The 18,927-nt window shown below is 39.3% G+C and overlaps 1 protein-coding gene across 5 annotated transcripts in view; it reads left to right on the top strand.

The window, feature by feature from the left end:
• PRKAR1B (protein kinase cAMP-dependent type I regulatory subunit beta) overlaps nt 1–18,927 on the top strand; it is a 103,129-nt gene that overhangs the window by 42,921 nt on the left and 41,281 nt on the right. For all 5 annotated transcript variants that reach the window (XM_049790982.1, XM_049790983.1, XM_049790985.1 and 2 more), the window contains exons 5-6: nt 16,440–16,501; nt 17,257–17,303. In XM_049790982.1, the coding sequence (XP_049646939.1) occupies nt 16,440–16,501; nt 17,257–17,303 (109 nt within the window). The remainder of the gene's footprint in view (nt 1–16,439; nt 16,502–17,256; nt 17,304–18,927) is intronic.

Below are 18,927 nucleotides of genomic sequence, written 5' to 3'. Positions count from 1 at the left end.
ATCTCATCCAAAACTTTCCTCGTTATTTCCTCATCATTTTGCACGCTGTGAAATAATTACCATATAAAATGTTTCACCATATAAATGAGTTTACCATATAAAACATGTATTGTGTAGCATTAAGAATTCATAGTGGGCTCTTCACAGTAGCCAAAAGAACTTCAATTTTAAGGGAAAATTTTTGGCAGTATTTCAAAGTGAAAGTGACATTAAATGTAAATATTCTGAATATTGTAATTGTTATACTATTCACTGATAGTCTCTTTTACAAGCATCCTCACAGGGGTAAATAGTTCGCAAGAAACAAGATCTGCCTGTTCTGGACACAGCTTATGCTCAAAGGAGACAGCAGTCCTTTTGCTGAGCATTTCAAAGTTGTACTTATTAATTGGGTCTATTCTGGCATTATATTTTCCTGAACAGGACTGTCCTGAAATTATCAGTTCTTCTGAAAACCCATAAATGTGGATTTTTGGCTTCTAATTTTGAAAATCTTGGCTATAAGTTTTATATAGTGATTCTGTCTGTCGAGAGAACACTTAGCCTGAGATCTCATCTGGATTTAGAAGACAGAGTTCAAAGACATTTTGTCTTTTGCTTGTCAGTTTATTATCTTCCTTCCATGTTCCAATTTTTGTATAGTTGAAAATCACTTTTCCTTTCTTTGCAAACTAAGAAATAAATCCTGCTTAAGAGTGCAGCCATTCTGCCATTCCTTGAACTACTAAGAACGTTAATAAAATTTAATGAAATACAAAGTGTTCCTATTAATGAGACTTCAGAGGCTTCTAAAATATTTGGAGCAATAATATTTCATGGATTGTTTTGGAGTACTCTCTGTAGAGGTCAACTGTGATATGATCACTGAAACCTGTGGCTGTACTGTAGCCTTAGGAAACGTGCGTAAAAATAAACCACATTACTTTGGTAGACCAAAACAGCCAGCAGGAAATAAGGGCAGAACTGTACACCACCAAACACCAATGGCACGAGAGAGGCCGTTAAAACGAATAATATAAATGAGCCTGAGATGGCTATAAGACCTGCAAGGTGATTAATGCCTGTGGTGACAAGTTGGAGGCATAGGAGAAGATTAAAGATTAAGTTAAAGGTAACAGTGCTAACAGGCCTTTTCCTGCCCAGCGCTTCTAATTGCTCTTCCTTCCTGCAAACCCAGTGGCCAGCACTGCCTGCACAGCACCACATTCCTCCCTGAGTCTTGTCACACTGGTAGATAAATATTTTTTTAGAGCACTTTGTTCTCTCTTGTCTTCCTTTTTTTCTTTTCTCCTCTTTTTCCTTTTTTTCTTCCTTTTTCTTTTTTGCCTGTTCTGTCATCCCTTGGGTGCATAGGAAAAAAATCAGAAGTCTTGTGGAAGCTGTCCGTGTTGGCTTTAGGCAGTATCCTGCATTGCCATGGTAAGTATGTGTTAGTCCAAACCAGCCTCGAACTGCGCAAGCTGGTGCAGTTTGCAAAGGGGAGGCCACCAGAAAGCGTAGGTAAGTATTGCAAATTTTTCTCCCTTGGCTTACCAAAACAATTGTTCAAAGCACAAGAAAAACCTAGAGTATCAAAAAAGCCCGGTCTCCTGAACCATTAAGGCTTAGTTGTAGCGTATCTACTGCCTTATTTGCAAAAGGTTTTAACACTTGACCTGAAAAGTCAACAAAAGAATCACCATCTCCCATCTTAATAAATTAAGTTCTATCTTCTCTAATCACTTCCTACAAACACACAAAGTCATCTGTTTCCTTTTGGCTTAGATCTTGTATACTGTTTGGAGGAAGAAGGTCTACTTTTGTCAGCACTCCTATTAAATTTATTTGCTTTTCTAGTTCAAGGAAAAAGCCTATAACTCTGAAAGTCATCCAATGCTTTTATTTATTTAATTTGCTCAGTTTGATTGATATGTCTTTGTTCTGAGGTTATACAAAATTGACCACAACTACAGTAAAAGTGCCTCTTGTTAAAACACTTCCAGAATATCCACGTGTTCCCCTCCTGCGCTTGCCTTGCATGGGAAGAAACTTGACCTTAGATGAAGGTGCACTGAATTCAGAAGTGCTCCATCGGAAGCCTTCCTGGCTGCTAAGACCAGAGCTTAACAATTATTCAGACTACTTTGCTGTATGTAACTCTGCTTCTTAAGTTACGAGCATGGGTTCTCAAGCTAAGATGGAAATAGGACAGCTAATTTGCACTTAAGGTCCTGACTTCCCATTGTATCTTAGAAACCTTTCAGCCAGCTCAGTGGGCAAAAGGAGTCACTTGGAGAAGCAGAAATGTCACCCTTAGATATCTTCAGTGCTGACATATGCAAATAAATGTATCTAACACTGGTTCATAAATGTTCATTGGGTCTTTCTAGCATGATTAAGAAATCATACTGTAAAAAATGATGTTGATGATCATTCTTCCAAATGATTTGTGTAAATATCTGTAGACATTCTTGTGTCTATGAATGTGTATATACATATATATTTATTTATTTCATGTTTCATAGGCCACCAAGATTTATTGTCCTTGGTAGTAAATATTGACCTTGGATTTATCTCAGTCAATGTTTACCTCTTAGGCCAATAAATCTTGAGGTTCACCTTAACAGAAGTCAATATCTGCTTAGTGTTCAGCTCCATCATTAATATAAATCTTTTAGTGACCTTTGCATGTATTAGTCTATTTTTTAAAGTCAACTTAATGTTACAAATGCTATGGCACATCGGTAGTTTATTTTTCAGGTCTGGGGGTTTTTTTAAGATTTTTTTAATAACCTGTGATATTACTGTCGAGGTGTTGCAGAAAGTGTGTGGTACGTTTTTTGAGGAGAATCTCAGGAATGTGAGTGCAAGTTGCTATTTCAAATGGTGAGGGAGGTGGCCCGTAGTACCAGTGTATATTTGTGCGGTTCATCATGTATTTACCTACTACCAGGGTGTAAGCATTGCTTTGATAGCTGGCTCTTTTCTGGTCTTTTTTCAAGACTTTCTTTGTATCAGCAAATCTTTCCAAGATCAAGTGTTTGCTTTTCTGTATCTGTCACTGAGTTTAGGGTTAGCAGGGACCTTTAGACCATCTAGTCTGACCTTTTTATCTCCTGCCATCTTTATCTCCTCTATTTAAGAAACACTTTTTGCAGCCTTCCTCCTCCTCTCTCCTTTGACCCTCACCAAGATGAAATTTCTCTGCAGTATTCTTATTAAAGTTTTCTTTTTAAATTGCATTTGATTTAGTGTGATAACATCTCAGTCTAGATTCAAACTGAAGTGTCCCAAAGTCTGGAGCTTTGCTTTCTGAGTCTCTCCAGGCTGTCACCCCTAAAGGTGGATAGACATTGCCCTTTCCTGCCTATATACTTAGATGTGAGCATTGCATCTAAATGTTATCTCGAGCTGTTCAGTCATGGGTGGGGTGCCTCCTGATGTCCTCCCCCTAGAAAGTGAGATACAAAGTGGGGTTTAAATGCCTGTGAACTTCTTCCACCTCCTCTGGCCACAGGAACATATGAATGAAGCAAATGATGTGGGTCCACAAGTTGTGAAACCCTGTCTTTAAAATAAAGCAGCCTGAAGGATCCAGGACAGTTACTTAATTCAGGCACTGAGCTCAACATTTTCCTTATTATTGCATTACAAAGTACATATCTAATACTTGTGATTACAAGCCACTTCACCAGCACAGATAAGAGAGATGTTCTTCATCCCAGAACATTCTCACTCCAAATCCCTGATTCTACCACCCCCTTTTCTTTAAATTACTCCTTTTATTTCAAGTATGAGTGTTGACTGTTCACATGGATAAAAGCTTGCAGGGTTAAACCCTTTGTGAGCCTACAGAAAATGTTCTGTGAATGTGGAGAGGTTTCTATTATTCCTTGTAAAGGTGCTGTTGGGGTAAATGGTTTAAAAACGTTGTGCTATGGAGAATTCTGATCCCTGTCACATGAAACGGCATAAATGTCAGACCAGGGATTTATATGAATATTCCTTGAAGAGAAGCAAAGACAAGGCATTAATTGTTCTCTTGTCCTATTTACTCCCTTTAATTGGATTTATTTTTAAGTGGGCTTTAGTATAGAAATTTCTGCTTAATTTCTGTATTGTATTTTGGAATTTCATATCAGCACAGATAAAGCCTGCTTGCCCTACATTAAAAATATATTTAAACCAGTGGAGATATGTTTCTTAACAAGCAAAATACTCTATTTTTTTAAACTGTTTTTTAAACCAACCTAAATCAGTTCTCAGCTTACAGACAGAGTATTTTAAGGTGCCAGTGTTGGAGCAGTTCACAGCAGCGTACCCAGCCAGGATTCAAGATTTGGAGCAATTATACCTGCTGATACATCAAGTCTTTGAGAGAAGGAACCATGAAGCATATTTTTTTTCAGAGGGGTTTTTATGCTACAGGCCATATTGTATCTGGTTTATGCGAGAGACCTGATAGAGCAAGCACAGCACTTGGCTGTTTTTCGGTGCGTGCCTCTAACTCAGACTGAAGAGCAGCTTACTGTTGTCAAGGTTTGATTCATAGAGTTGTGTAAATGGGCAAAAAATTCCTTTCTGTCATGCCAGAGGCCAAATTAAACAGAAATCTGTGAACCGGGAGGGTTATTTAGTTGGGAGGAAGCAACATGAGTCGTGTGATAATGTACTCCTGCAAGTTTTTTTTGCAATTTGTTTCGGGGCTGAGTTTGTCCTGGTTTATTTAATGCCATAAAATATAATTCTTCCTGCTGAGAAATTGCTTAAAAATTATACCGGTGTGAAGGCAAACATGGAGTTAGCAGAGCCAAGCAAAAGGTGTTTGAAGGTTTGGACTAAGAGTGACCACAAACATCTGCGTTAATAGTGATCCACCAGCCTGCCCGACGAATTCTTCATGTTCCCTTTCAACTAGGCATTTAAAAAATGTACTGCAGATATGCAGAAAGGCATATACAACACTGCTTTTTCCCCTCTCCCACCCAGCAATGCTAACGAAAGCCCAACATAGCTGAGATTTCCAGATTTGCTATCACCGTGGAAAGATAAAAGTGCACATTACATTGCAGAATTTAATGTTGGGCACTCTTGATTTTGTTAATGTTTCCAGCAGAATGCAGAAGAGATTAATGCCATGTTTGCTAGGCAGGTTTGTTAGACAGGTTTTTGAAACAGAGCAAACTGTGAGGGAATTTGTGCAGTGAGGTTCGAAGTAGCAGGTGTTGCTGCCAGTGATATTGCTGGGTGCCTTCAAGATGTCTTTGATGTACCTTTTAGTGGTTGGTGAAGACTTGGAAAGAAAATTACTAAGAAAGATGGAACAAACTAATGTAACTGCATCTGATTTTATTTATATAGGTATGACAAAAGTGAACCTTTAGGTCTCTGTGCATCTATAGTTTTAAACTGCTCTTCATGCTTAAAAAGCTCCCTGTCCTTCAGACCCCTGCAAATACAGATCACTTAAGGAAAAATGCATGTATCATCTGATCTGATCGATCTCTATTTTCTCCTCTTTTGAACTAGCAGTGCTGTAAAAAACCGAAGCTGCTTAATTGCGATAGTTCACTGAAAAGCTCCTACAAAAGAAGTATTTATTGTCTAGGGAAATTTTATCTCTAGTTCGTTTTATTGTAAAAGATTCTATCTCAGAAATGCTGTGAATCAGAGATGAAGGGGAGTAATGATAAACTTAGGGAAAACATAAGGAAAATGTGTGGGTGTATGAGTTTGCACATGTCTGTAAGCTATAATAGATATGCAAATAGAAAAGCAAGTGCTTGTGGACATGTGGTTTTGTGTCAGCTACGAATTTTTTTCATCAGCTATTTAACACTAGATTTACACACTTTTAAAAAGTAATTCTGACTCATTCTAGGGAACCTTTATCAGCTATTTTATAATGATTTCATTTACTGATCCAATTATAAACTAAATTGAATCCTATCCACTAACACAGGTTAAAATGTTTTTATTATACACAGCTGTTTGATATCTCCAGGTGTGGGAGCACACAACAAGGATGGAAATTAATTAAGCAAGATGTGGGAGATGGTTGCAGCCGTATGTTATGTGCTTGTCAGCCAGAGGAGACGCATGTCAAACACTGCTTGATTAGTTGCAGCATGCGTTCTTCTGACTTGCCGCTGAGTGACTCGGGAACTACAACTCTGCAGAGCCTTGGCTTCAGTCTCTAATTGCTTCCGAGCTTTTCCAGTGGCACTACGTATTGATACATATATTAACGAAATTACCCTAGGAGTTCGCTGAGGTACAAAACTATTTTATATGAACACTATAAAAAACCCCTCTAACTGTATTTATATTGAGCACCTTGTCATTCTTTAGCATCGTGTCATTCTTTAGCATTAGCATCTTTAGCATTCTTGCAGTATCCTGATTTTTATGTTAATGGCAAGGGCTACCAGGCATGGAAAGGAAAAAAAGATTTTAATCTAATACCTGATAATTCTTATCTTTTATCTATTTTTGTGCTGATATAGTTGCCAGGCACAGGTGCTGTCTTGTGGCACTCAAGCCTTTCTTCTAGGTGCAGAAGCTGTAGTCATAAAAATAGTGCGTAGGAACAGTAAGTATATGATTTGAAGGAACAATCACAATTATCAAATATGATTTAATTTTCCCATATGTATAGAAAACTGTTAGAAGTGATTCTTGCACAGAGTGCAAAAAAAAGTAAAAGAAAAGAAGAGAATGCAAATAGGTGAATATTGTGTTCACACCCAAGTTCCTACAATCACAACAGTTTGTAGGCATGCTCTGAATAGGAAAATTGGATGAATATTAGAATAAATCTTTGTCTGTCAACAGTTTGCTAATCACAGGGATGTAAGAAAACACAAATATATATAATTTCTTTGTCATGAAAGAACGGCCTCCATCTTAATCTCAAAGGCAAAACAACAAATGCTATTACTGTAGTGAGGGAGATATTTCTCTTCACCGCATAATGTGAAAAATGGGGTAATGTACATGGTATGTTTTTCTTCATCTTTACATATGGACACGTGAAATACAATTTATCCTAGTTCGTTATTTAATATAATGGCCTATATCCCTATATAGGTGTATCCCTAGGGATATAATGTCCTGTGTCCCTATGTTGAGAGATATCTCCTCCGTCATCTACTCCAGGAGGTCACATAATAGTGCCTTTATAACTGCAAACCTCTGGGAGCTCTTTAAATCTCAGCATATACTAATATATTTTCAAAGTTGGGCCTTGTTGATTAGTGATCTATATCAGTGCCATTTACGAAGGGCTGCTTTAGCTGTATTACCTGAATACTAAAGGAAGGATGAGGAGTAGTGTGTAGTGACTCTAGCTTCATTGGGATAGTCCAGAAGAGGGAGCTTGAAATTAAAGAGTGAAAAGATTTAAAAGTGCCAGAAGGAATAAATTGTTCAAATATGGGAACTTTGTTATGGTCACCCTTTATCATTGCTGAAATTTGCTTCATAAAAATAACAACACAGATGTATTTTGGGGATGATAGTTACTCTTGTGGTGGTGTGTTTCTGTCCCACTAGAAGCAATTTTCTTTCAGCTATTAAGATAAAATATTTATTTTTTTCAGCATCGTATCCAACATTGCTTTTCTAGAATGTTTGAGAAAGAGACAAGTAATTAATTATGCATAAAATGTAAATCATATATACTCAGCTGTGACTTCAAGGGCTGTCCTTTAGTCAGCTCAAATACACCGACCTCATTTCAGTGATGCCAGGGATGAATTTGGCCCACTTTGTCTGAAGTACATGGTTTGTCATTCTGCTAAGCGTTTCCCCAGGTCACTTCTACAGTGCCAACGCATACAAATAACGCCTTTGACTTCGTTACAGTGCCCTTCTGTGCTTCTAATAATAATATATTTGGAGCTTTCTCAAAGTAGGAGCTTCGGTAGAATATGCTTGCAGCAATGCTGTATTCTTACAGTATATAACCTCCATAAATGTCTCTATCTTTACATTAGTGTCTGGTACCTGCTGGCTAAGGAAAGAGTTCCTAATCACTATCCTGTACCTACTAAAACAGAAAGAAGCCTGTGTAGTCTAGTATGTGTGTTTCTCTATATGTGTGTATATATATATTTGTACATCATAACCAAGTAGGAAGTGTATTTTATTGATCCAAGTTTCTCTGGTTTTTTTCTTCTTGTTTTTCTTTTGGCATTTACATTTTTCCCCCATCTTGAATCTTAGTTCCAAGATTAAAATCTTGAGAATGCTCACATACAGAAGACAAGCAAAGAAATTTGATTAACTTCAACTGAAATATCATTTTCAACAATGCCTTATTTTGATTTTAACCTTTTACTGAGAAGCTTAATTTTGAAGTAATTTCATGGTGAAAAGTAGATCCTCTGAAGATATCACAGTAGGACATTTAGACAGTTTCAAAACTTTTAAAACATTTTAAATGGGAAATGACATCAGCCATTTTGCACAGGACTGTTCAGTTTCAGCAAACTGTTCCCCCCCCCCCCCCCCCCCAAACCATGTTACCCAATTTCTAATCAAGGCCTCCTGGTAGACACAGACTCTGTTGATGAACAGTGGTATTAGTGATGTGAAGTTGGGATACAGTCTCATAGCAATTATTCATGCAGAAGGGCGCAGATATTCCTACATCAGTACACAGAGAGCATATTTTCCATGCATTATGCATGGGATTTCCTCCAGCTGGCCTCCTGACTCACGCTCCCCCGCCTCCCCCGTGTCTGCGGCTGAGGACAGGACCACCTCATCTCTCCCACTGGGAGAAGCCCAGTGCCAAACCCTGCGCTGCCGGCAGGTGGAAGGGGCTTCCAGACATCCCTACTCCGACATCCTGCTCAAAGCAGGTCTGGTCAGAGTCGGCTGCTCTAACCAAGAGCCTTGCCCAGCTGAGTTTGGAAACAGTCTCCTTCCCTGGGCCGCTCTTCCAGTGTTTGACCACCCTCATAGTTAATATTTTTTTTATATATGTCAGGTGGTAATTTCCTCTGTTCCCATTTGTGTCTGTTGCCTTAACATCCTTCTGCTGTGCACCTCTAAGAAAAGTCTGGCTCTGTCTTCTCTACACCCTCCCGTTAAGCACTTATAGACAGCAATAAGATCCCTGATCGTCTTTTCACAAGAGAACACACACAGTTCTCCGATCTTCTCTTCATCTGCTGTATGCTCCAGGCCCTGGACCATTTTGGTGGCCACTGTGGACTCGCTCCAGTTCGTCAGTGTTTTTCTTGTATGGGGAAGCCCAAAACCGGACATGGTACTCCAGGCTGTCTTACAAGGGCTGAACAGAGGGAAATAATCAATTCCTTCAACCTGCCAGCTACGGTCCTATTGATACAGCCCAGTCTGCAGTTGTCTTTGAACTACAAGCTATGAAAACCTATGAAACTCGTCTGCTGTGAAAGACTCGAGAGCTGCCCTGGGTTCAGCTGGGTCTGCTAGAAGGGATGCTGTCTGGCTGCCGCCTGGCATTAGACACAGTGTGATATGTGGCTTAACGTGCACGTTGTGTAATGTCCTTCTCTTGCCTCCCACCATCCATCGTGTGCCTTGCCACAGGGCTGCTCCTGCAAACAGGCTGATGGGTCAGGAACTGGGACTAGCTAAAGGAAGCACGGGTCTTCCCTCAACCTCCTGAAAGGTTAGGCAGAGACGATAGTAAGAGACGGACCCGAGTTACATTTCCACCAAGCCCTGCTTGTGGAAAGCAGTGGGGGAGGATGTGGGATTGGACCCTGTCACTCTTGAGCCACAAGGCTTGGCCCCTTTTTTACCTCTTATTGCAGTAGGCCATGGCAGATTGTTTTCCAGATGAAGATCCCTGCAGAAACTCTTTCTCTTTGAAAGCTATTGTTAACACGTGGGAGATGATGTGAACCATTGACATGTAGATGTGTGGAGTCTGTAAAATGAATTGATGCTCTGCTCATAAAGTTGCATTCAGTTCTTTCAGTTTAATAATTAATGAAGCTATTAAAGGACTTCATAAAACAGTAAAAATGGAAATACTTCACAGAAATAGAAGATGACCGTTTTTTATTTCTTTCTGTTTCACAAGTCTGTTAGTTATGTGGACTTGTGCCTTAATAAATGTTACGGAATTAGACATGGACTTTAATGTTAACCTGCCATTCAGAATCGCCTCTCATGTCTGATTTCAAAGACTTATATGGTCATTATAGTAAAATTAATGCATGTCTTAACTGTAATAATAACTAAATATTGGCCATTATAATGAAGTCATGAAATATTCTCAATTTTTAATAGCTTTGTATGCTGCATTTATGATTAATTTGTTGCTGTCCTAACAGGAAAAGAAATTAACAGAAGTAGATGGGTAGTGTTTTTGTTAGGGCTTCGGTACTCACTCTCTTTCTTAGGTACGTGCCTGCGACACCATGTATTTGATTATAGCAATTGTAAGCTTGGGGATGTTAATTTTAAATACCTCTGAAAGGGAATCTTTTCTTTTACCTGGGTGCATTACTTTTCTTCTCAGTAGTCAGTAAATAATAGTATTATTTTCTTGGTGGTTTCGGTATAGTACATCAGCAAGGACTTGCAGCGTTCTAGGAACAAGCAGTATGGATTGAAGCCTTATACTTACATGTAGCATAGACCCTTGCATTTTATTCAATGGTAAAGTACTGCAATTATTCCTTCACTACACAGATGTTAATTGAAGCCAATTTGGTTTAAATTCTGTGCTCTTCATCCTTACAGGGCAGGAGAAGCAGTTGTTAGAATGATTGCTAGAAAGTTATCTTTTCAGGAAATGAATCATAAGAAAATCTTAGACATATGTGAGAAGAGACCCCTCCCAAACTTTAGAAATCTTAAAATAGTACCCAGATATAAGAGCTACAGCTAAAGAAAGGTGGAGTTACTATCAACCTTGTTTACTAAGCTTTAAAGGTATGTAAGTAGGAAAGGTTTAAAATGCTGGAATGCTCCTGCTAGGGCAGCCTCACTCCGAGAAAATGTTGCACGTCTTTTGTTGAATTATGCCAGCGCAGCTACATATCTTTTAAAGTTATCCTCAACAATACAGGGCTTGCTTTGTTTTGCTAGAGAGATAGCAAAAGAAGAAAAAACTCTGTAGAGCACCCACATTGAAGGCTTTCTGAGTCTGCCTGCAGAATGAAATTGTTCTGATTGAACTCTTGACAAATTATAACCTGCAGGTATAACGAGGATTTTCCATTTTTGCCTAACACGTATACATTTTGCCTCTTCCATTTTTCCTTTCCTGCAATGCATCCAGCACAGCAAGGGCTGGAAAGAAATCTGATTGTGAAACTGATAAATTGTCTTACATAGTTTCCCTATTTTGGCCATTGCCGTGGTCTGGTTCTGAAAGTGCTTGGAATCCTCCTTCTCTCGCTTTGTTTTAACAAGCTGCTTCTCAGTTGCCCATTGCCAGTGCTATGTTACCTACAGTGCACATTATATTTTTGTCTATCATATTCTACGTCGACTCCAAGCAGCCTTGGTGTAAAAGCAGATGAGATGATTTATTTTTATCGCTAACTTTTTCTCATGAGAAAGAGAACCCCTTGGCCCTGCCCTCTCTACTGGCTTCTTCTTAGCACAGTCATTTGCATCTTGGCACAAGGGGTCTATAAAATGCTATTGAATTAAATCAGCAGAGTGTTTCATCATATTTATTTTGCAATCACTGTGATAGACTCTTTGCTGAGCTGAATAGCTGCAGTCTCATTGATTCGAGTGGAGTTTTCCTTCTTTGTGTGAAAGGGGAATTGGCTCAACCTGGACAGGTGGCCAGAAGTCATTACAGATGACAGACAGCAGAGGATCAGCCCCTGTGATTTCAGGTCTGATTGCAATTGTTTGCAATTCTCCTGTACACTCACGGAAGACACTTTATGTGTTAAAACTTGCTGCAAGCCTTTGATATCTTTGACCTTTTTAAAAAAGTCTTTTAAATTTTTATATTCGCTGAGAAGACAGATGGTATTTTTTGATTGAATAGATAGAGATTTCATGTCTAAACACATTTCTTGGTTTCACTTTGTTGGACTAGTTGACTGCTCTCTGTATGTTTTATGCTGCTCACAATCTTTTCTTGTAATTTGCTTTTGAATGGTACTTTCAAAAAGTTACAAAGAATTAAACATGCAAAAATCCCCCTGGAAAACATTAGTAATGCCCTGCTAACGTCTCCCTTTGGATCCACATGTGGGTATTCAGGTACATAGAGTCCCACCTGCAACTACACTTCCAAGCCAAAAATTGCCCTTGACACCTTCTGATTGGAACAAAAGTTTGACTCTATGTGCCATGAGTAACCAGATACAGATCCTCTGGAAGTAGGTAGGGAAGCTGTGAAAAAATTGCAAAGCCTGTCAAAAACTTTGGTTCTGGAGAGGATGAGACAGAGCCCTCCAAGCACTGATGCTGAGCTTGGGACATGCTGGGTGCAGTGCATCTCTCTTGGTTGCAGTCTCATGAAACAACAGCTGAAATACCGGAGCTGGTGCCCTGTTTTCTTCTTCCATCACCTGAATAAGTCATCCAGAAACAGGGCAAATGATACATTTTCAACAAAATAAGGAAATCCCTCTGAGCCGTTCTCATTTACAGCACAATCATAAAAATCCTGGCAAAAATCAAACTGTTTCCGTATCAATTCAGTGCACAGCATTGCTAGCACGGTCAGTGTCAACAGTTAAATAGTTGGTGCAGGGGCAGAAGACAGAGGCTGCTGTGTTCTTCGTGCTGCAGCTCAGACAGAAGATGAAATCATGGTAGTTCAACATTTTGTGAAGACTTAACTACTGATTTTCTGGCTTTTTGTTTATGCTGGAATAAAACCTGCTTGTGCTTGAAAAAAATTTTGCTTGTTAGGAATGTCAATGCATGTGTTTGGCCCTAATTATTTAACAAAACCTTCAAACCCAAAAAATACGACTACCTACTTTTGCAGAGCTGTAGGAGAACATAACTACAATCTCTGCTTGGTGCTGAGATTGTTGCAGCACTGTATGAGTAAGGGCTTTTTTTTACTGTAATGGTCAGGGAGTGATTTAAAATGTCTTAGAAACAGGTGCATGGTACAGGAAATAAAACAATAGGCCATACTTTTGGCCTTTGCCATATTGTTTATACCTTTAACAAGTGCCATTTCTTAACTTATTCAGTATTTAAATTTAGTTTCTTTTCACTACATAGTACAGACCCAGGACATATGGCTGAAACTGAATATGGAGCATCAGCAGTTTATTGGGGAGGTGGAAAATTGTCTGTTTATTGTAGTTTCAGATTTTGGCTTGGGTCAGGAACAAATTTTTCAAATTTTCAAAGTATTGCGGTATATTGATCCTTGTGACATTTTTGTGATTATTTCAGACACTGAGGATAAAGGCAATAAGAAACTTTTCCAAATAGATTCTACACTTAGTCTGAATTAAATCAAAAGCCAGATTTCATACAGGGACCTTAAGCATTTGGTACTTTAGGAGATGATAATTTCCAGAAGGGTGGTTTTCCTTGGTGGTATTCTGAATGTCCCAGTTCTTGGCTGCCAGACTTGTACGTTGAGAAACTTTGAGGCTGCCTGCTGATCCATATCATCTGAGATCTGAGACTATTTAATGAATCTCAAATTGAGCATCCAAAAGCAGAAACACTCCAACTCATTAATCACTGTGAGAGATCTTGGCCTAACCATATCGATTAAGAACAGTAGTTCCCTAGTAGAAAAGAAACATGACGATATGTTTGACATGTGACAGTCATGATATTGTTGGTCACTTACATTTATCAAAGATATGCCCTTGTTTCACTTAGGAGATGTAAATCAACATCACCATGACTCTGGGTACCTTGCGTGTCAGTGTGTTCATATGTATTTTAGACTAATGTTTGATGATATGTCCTTCAAAGGTCTCAAAAAATCCAAGCCTTGGTCTAATAAGATTAAGACTTTGCTGAAACACATCGTTTATGGGGTGCTAGAATATTTGCACTAATATTCTTCTACACTGCTACACAGCAGAACATTAGCGTAAAACTGCTGTTGTTGCTGATTCACTTTGGGTTCATTACACTGTCAGCTGGAAGTTTTAGTCTGTGAGTTTTAAAGAGGATTTTTTTGGTAAAACTAAAAGGTGTTGTAGAAATGAAATGTGGAACCTTTTAGAGAAGGGTGCAGTGCTATACGTAATTTATTGGGCACTGTTTATACAGTCAGTTGTTAAGTTATAAATAAAATACAGCCTTAAAACAAAGATGAAACGGTGAAACGGTAGGTAGTTATTTCCTTTGTATTTCTATTTTTAAAAAGTTTCCAAGTTTGTTCAAATAGTCACATTTTGGTTTGGTTATTGATATTCACGGTGTCGTGCCTATTTTTGGATGTATCACATTGAAGACTTTCTTCTCTGTCACTCAGAGTGCCTTTTCCTCCAGTAAATCTTCTGCAGGCTGCAGGACTCTTCTTAAAGCTCAGTGAAGTGCCCAGGCACAGCCAAGGGAAAGCCACAGGGAGGCAAACGAGCCTCTGTCATACTGAATTTCCAGGTCCCAGAGCTACTGTGAAGAACAGCTTGACTTGCCTCATCGACATAAGGTCCCTCGGTGGCTGTTCCCGTTCAGCGCCTACCTTCGTGGTAGTTTCCCCCATCTCATCTGAACCTCAGCTGCCATTTCTTTTAGGTGGAGGGCACCGAGGGTTGGCACAGGGACCAGCTCCACAGCCTGCACCAGCCAGATGCTTTCTGCCAACAGAGGAGTCCCTTGAACTGGAGAAATGCTGAACCCATTTAAGATCATTAAAAATGAGTTTAGTGGATTTAAGAATACAGTCCATATACTTTTCAGAATAATTTATTATAGGTCTTTACATTGGTGCTCAGAATGAGGTGAGAAAGAGGTTTCTCCTTAGAGCCTCTGAGCAGGCTTTTTATCCGTGGTGGAGGTATTTCCTGAATGTGAGTAGAAATAGCACAGGCTTGGCCTGATGAAACAATAGGCATAAAATATATCATTTTATTATAGGTCATGGGGTAAGCATCCCTTGCAGGTACTGTGGAGCAGCAGGAGGTGCCTGGTTTGAAATCTCGCAGTTCTCCTACAAGCGGTGCTGACGCAGAGCTGCAATACTGAGCAAAAACATTCTGGCTGCTGAAGAGGAAAGACATGACCAATTTGAACTTAGAAGTGAAACATTTCCTAGAACTGAGCCTGAATAAATTCTGGAACAGTTGAACAGGAAATAAGCTAATAATGGGATTTTACAATATGCATTTGCCATATAAGGCATTGAAATGTAGCATGGGGTTTTTTGCTGATCTTCTGGCTATTTTGATGAAAATTTTAGGTTTCTTCACTGCTCGCGCTCTGTTAGGATTGTGAGGTCTTTGCTCCATTCCAGGCTGAAGCGTTTCATCTCGCCGCTGTCATCGGTGGTCCCTGGATGGACCATTCCTAGACCAGACCAGGGAAGAGACTAGTTAACAATTCCTCCTTGCTGCCTTTTGTTCGCGTCGGGGAGCTATTTCCTTTAGCCCTTGAGACTGACACATAGGAAGGGGAAGAGAGGTGGGGAGTGCCCGTCTCGATGTGGTTCATGCTTCTCAAAATAAGCTCCCCAAAATCTGATGTGGGGAAAGGAAGCCCTGGCTCCACAGAGCCTGCTGTTTCCCTCAATAAACAAAGGACTGGATTTGGGCAAGTTGCCCAAAGTGTTGGTGCAGGGTGCATTCCCGTCCTTACTGCTCTGCCTGGCCTTTTAAGGATATGTGACAGTATGCTGGAGACCACAGTAAGGTGTGTAATTCAGCGATGATTAATGAGCACAAGGCTCTTCTGCAGCTTTGGTGTTTCTGTAGCATTGGTCGAATTCCCTTCTCACGAGTAACTCACGAAGATTTTCAGAGTTTGGCCTCTTCTGTACTGTGAATGCAATCTTTTGCCAGGTCTCATGCTACATTAATTTAGAGCCATCTACCTTTCCAAATGTGCTCTGTATTGTGGAACAGGTTTTGCTTGTAAACGCGAGGCCAGATGTTCAGAAGAGGAGAGCTCCCGTTTAGGCATCTAGCAATTACTGCTGTGACACATACTGATCGCAGCTGAAAATCTGAAATCTGTCTGCTTAGGCAATAAAATACGCAGGCTGGCTAGTTTGTGCAGTGCTGTAAGAAGGGGCCTATATGCATATAATTCAGGAGTTTTTTTCAATATAACATGCACTGAATTGTGGTCTCACTTAGTTTTAAACCACAGCTTGTGCCTAACTAGTTCTTTTGATTTCTTGCCAAGCAGGGGCTCATTTTCCAGTTACAACTACCATTTTCCTTTTCTTTTTCTGCAAAATCTGTTAATGAAAGCTAAATGAAACAGTGAAGGTAGGTCTACTGACTAGATAAAAAGTAGGTCTGATTCATCAATAAATGTTTCTTTTTTTTTTTCTCCAGTGACATATTTGATGCCATGTTCCCTGTCACACACATCGCAGGAGAAACAGTCATACAACAGGGTAATTATTATTGTCATTTTTTTCCCTTGTATGTTTGCGAAGATTGTACAATTTGCATCTCTCCGTTTGAGATTTCACCCTCTTTGCTTAACGGGAAGAATAACCACATTCCGAAAGCATCTAAGTGTGTAGCTATATCATAAGTTCATGGATGCAGGTCTTTTGCTACATGTGCAGAGGTCTCTTACAAAACCACACCGGTAGATCTCCAGGGTTTCAAAGTGCTGCAGTTAAATGTAGATAAATAGCACTTCAAATTAAAATGTTCATTCCTTAACTGAAGATAGTCGGGAAGTAAACCACATCTCAGAATGCATAAGGGTGGCACGGGCTAGCTGAGAGTACTTAGAAATGGAAAATATTTTTATGGTTGTTGGGAATATTCAACACCTCATTGTGCTGTATCATAGTTATCGCACCTGGCAACTTACCTGCGTGCCTGCAGCATGTTGTGGAGGACTTCATGACCCTCAGGCTATATTAAAGCCTCTGGTGTGTTTACACTGAATGAAGTGTTGAATCAATCAGAAGAGATAAATTAATGCAATTGAAAGATATTAATAGGAAGAAATCATAGCAATATTTTGATTTATGAAGGCAAATAGGCAAGGTTGTTTCAGAAAATGAATCTCTCTGTAAGTAATCTGGTGTACAAACCTGTGCAAATATGTACAGGATTAAATATAGAGACAGGAAATTATTAAACAGTTTAGCAGACCTTCAGGAAACAATCACCTTTTGTATTTTGCTTCCAGGTGATGAAGGAGACAACTTCTATGTGATTGACCAAGGCGAGGTGGATGTAAGTACACTCTTACGGTATAATATTTATTCTGAAGCTACATAATAAAATTGTATGCTCTGGCACACAGCTTGATCCAGCCATATGCTGTGGTTCTGTCTCCTTTCTTCTTGAAATAGATTTCACAGGATTGGTCTCATTACTTTGCTTTTGTTGTGTTAAGTCATTTGTGCATAATTTTATAATTGGCATGTTTTACATCCTAGCTTATTTGTCCATTCCAAGCAGGAAAATACGGTATCAAAACCAAGCAAATGACATTATCTACAGAACCCTAACCACACCTGGAGGTGTGCAGTCTTTGGCAGAGCAGGCCACCGTGCTGGAATGCACCCGAGGGTTCAGATCAACCATAAGGAAAATATTTTCTTTAATCAGTTATCTTAGCTCATGTGTTGTTTTTTTTTTCTCCCCAAATTGAGATACAGCCTCAGGCAGCGAGTTTCATCTTAGAAACCTTAATTTGCTTTTAAAATTAGGTCCAAATATATGAACAATGCAGCATATTAATAAAGCAAGGATTATTATAAGTGTAAAGTGATCTGTTAGACCACAAAATGTTTACAGGAGTACGCAGTGGTTTAATCAAGTCTTTGAGAAGAAGCCACTTTCTGAATCTGTGTTTCAAATCATAATCTATTCACCTCTTATCATTTTTATCCCATATGAAACTAACCCTTTTGCATTTTTGCTACAAGTTCCTCATTTGACTGAATTTTGTATACACATCTTACGTATCCACAGTTGTCAAATAGGACAGGCTTGCTCATTAGCAACGTTGCTCTTCAGATGCCCAGATGAGTTTTGTTTGGTATATTTAAAGGAGAAAGTGATTTATTTTAAATCTGGGCAGGAGGCATCCAGTTATTTTAGTGAAAGTTATTTTTTTTAGCAGTCTGTTTGTGTCAGGAGACCATCTAATTGGTATTGTTGGGAACTGAGAAACCTCACATGCTGCCTCTGCCTCTGGAAGTTGCTCCTCAGGAAATCCGTCTGACTCACTGTTCCTATCAGGCATACCTCTCAATAGCAAACATTGCCACATCCACAAGGCCAGAAAATAAAAGAGCAATATTTATAGAACAGCGCTAAAATTTAGTTTTAAAATAATTGGTTAGGGCCCGATACTGAGCTTAATGAGTTCACTGGCTTTGAATCAGACCCACAAACATACGCAAATGCACATGCTGAAGTTATAGATTAATCCTCTTTAAAAATAATTTGTCCTTGCTCAAAACCTTTAGGAAAGCTTTCTTCAGCGTTTGGCTCAAGGATAGTGGGGACCAAATAATATCAGAAAACAGCCTGCAAAATCCTTGCAGTTAATTGCAGAAAAGATAATCTTCCATGTCCACATATTGTCTTATAAAGCAGTGACAAAATGGGGAAAATAAAAGTCCAGGGCCTAGCCAGCTTTGTGTCTGCTTGTAAAACCATTGCATGAGGTGGTTTGTGTATTTTCTTTGCCATCAATCTCCAAGGTGGCTGTGGCTCTGCAAATGTTGAGAAGGACTTGTTTAGAGCACCAGTTGCTGTATTCTCTGTTGGGTAAGATGGCATCATAGTTCCCTTCCCAGCTATATCCTGGCATCTACACAGAAACACCTTTACTACATCATTTTAG

This window comes from Accipiter gentilis, chromosome 33 (genome assembly GCF_929443795.1).
Source record: "Accipiter gentilis chromosome 33, bAccGen1.1, whole genome shotgun sequence".
Classification (NCBI taxonomy): Eukaryota; Metazoa; Chordata; class Aves; order Accipitriformes; family Accipitridae; genus Astur; species Astur gentilis.
Note: the sequence above shows the minus strand (reverse complement) of the source record. Positions and strands in the feature narration are given on the sequence as shown.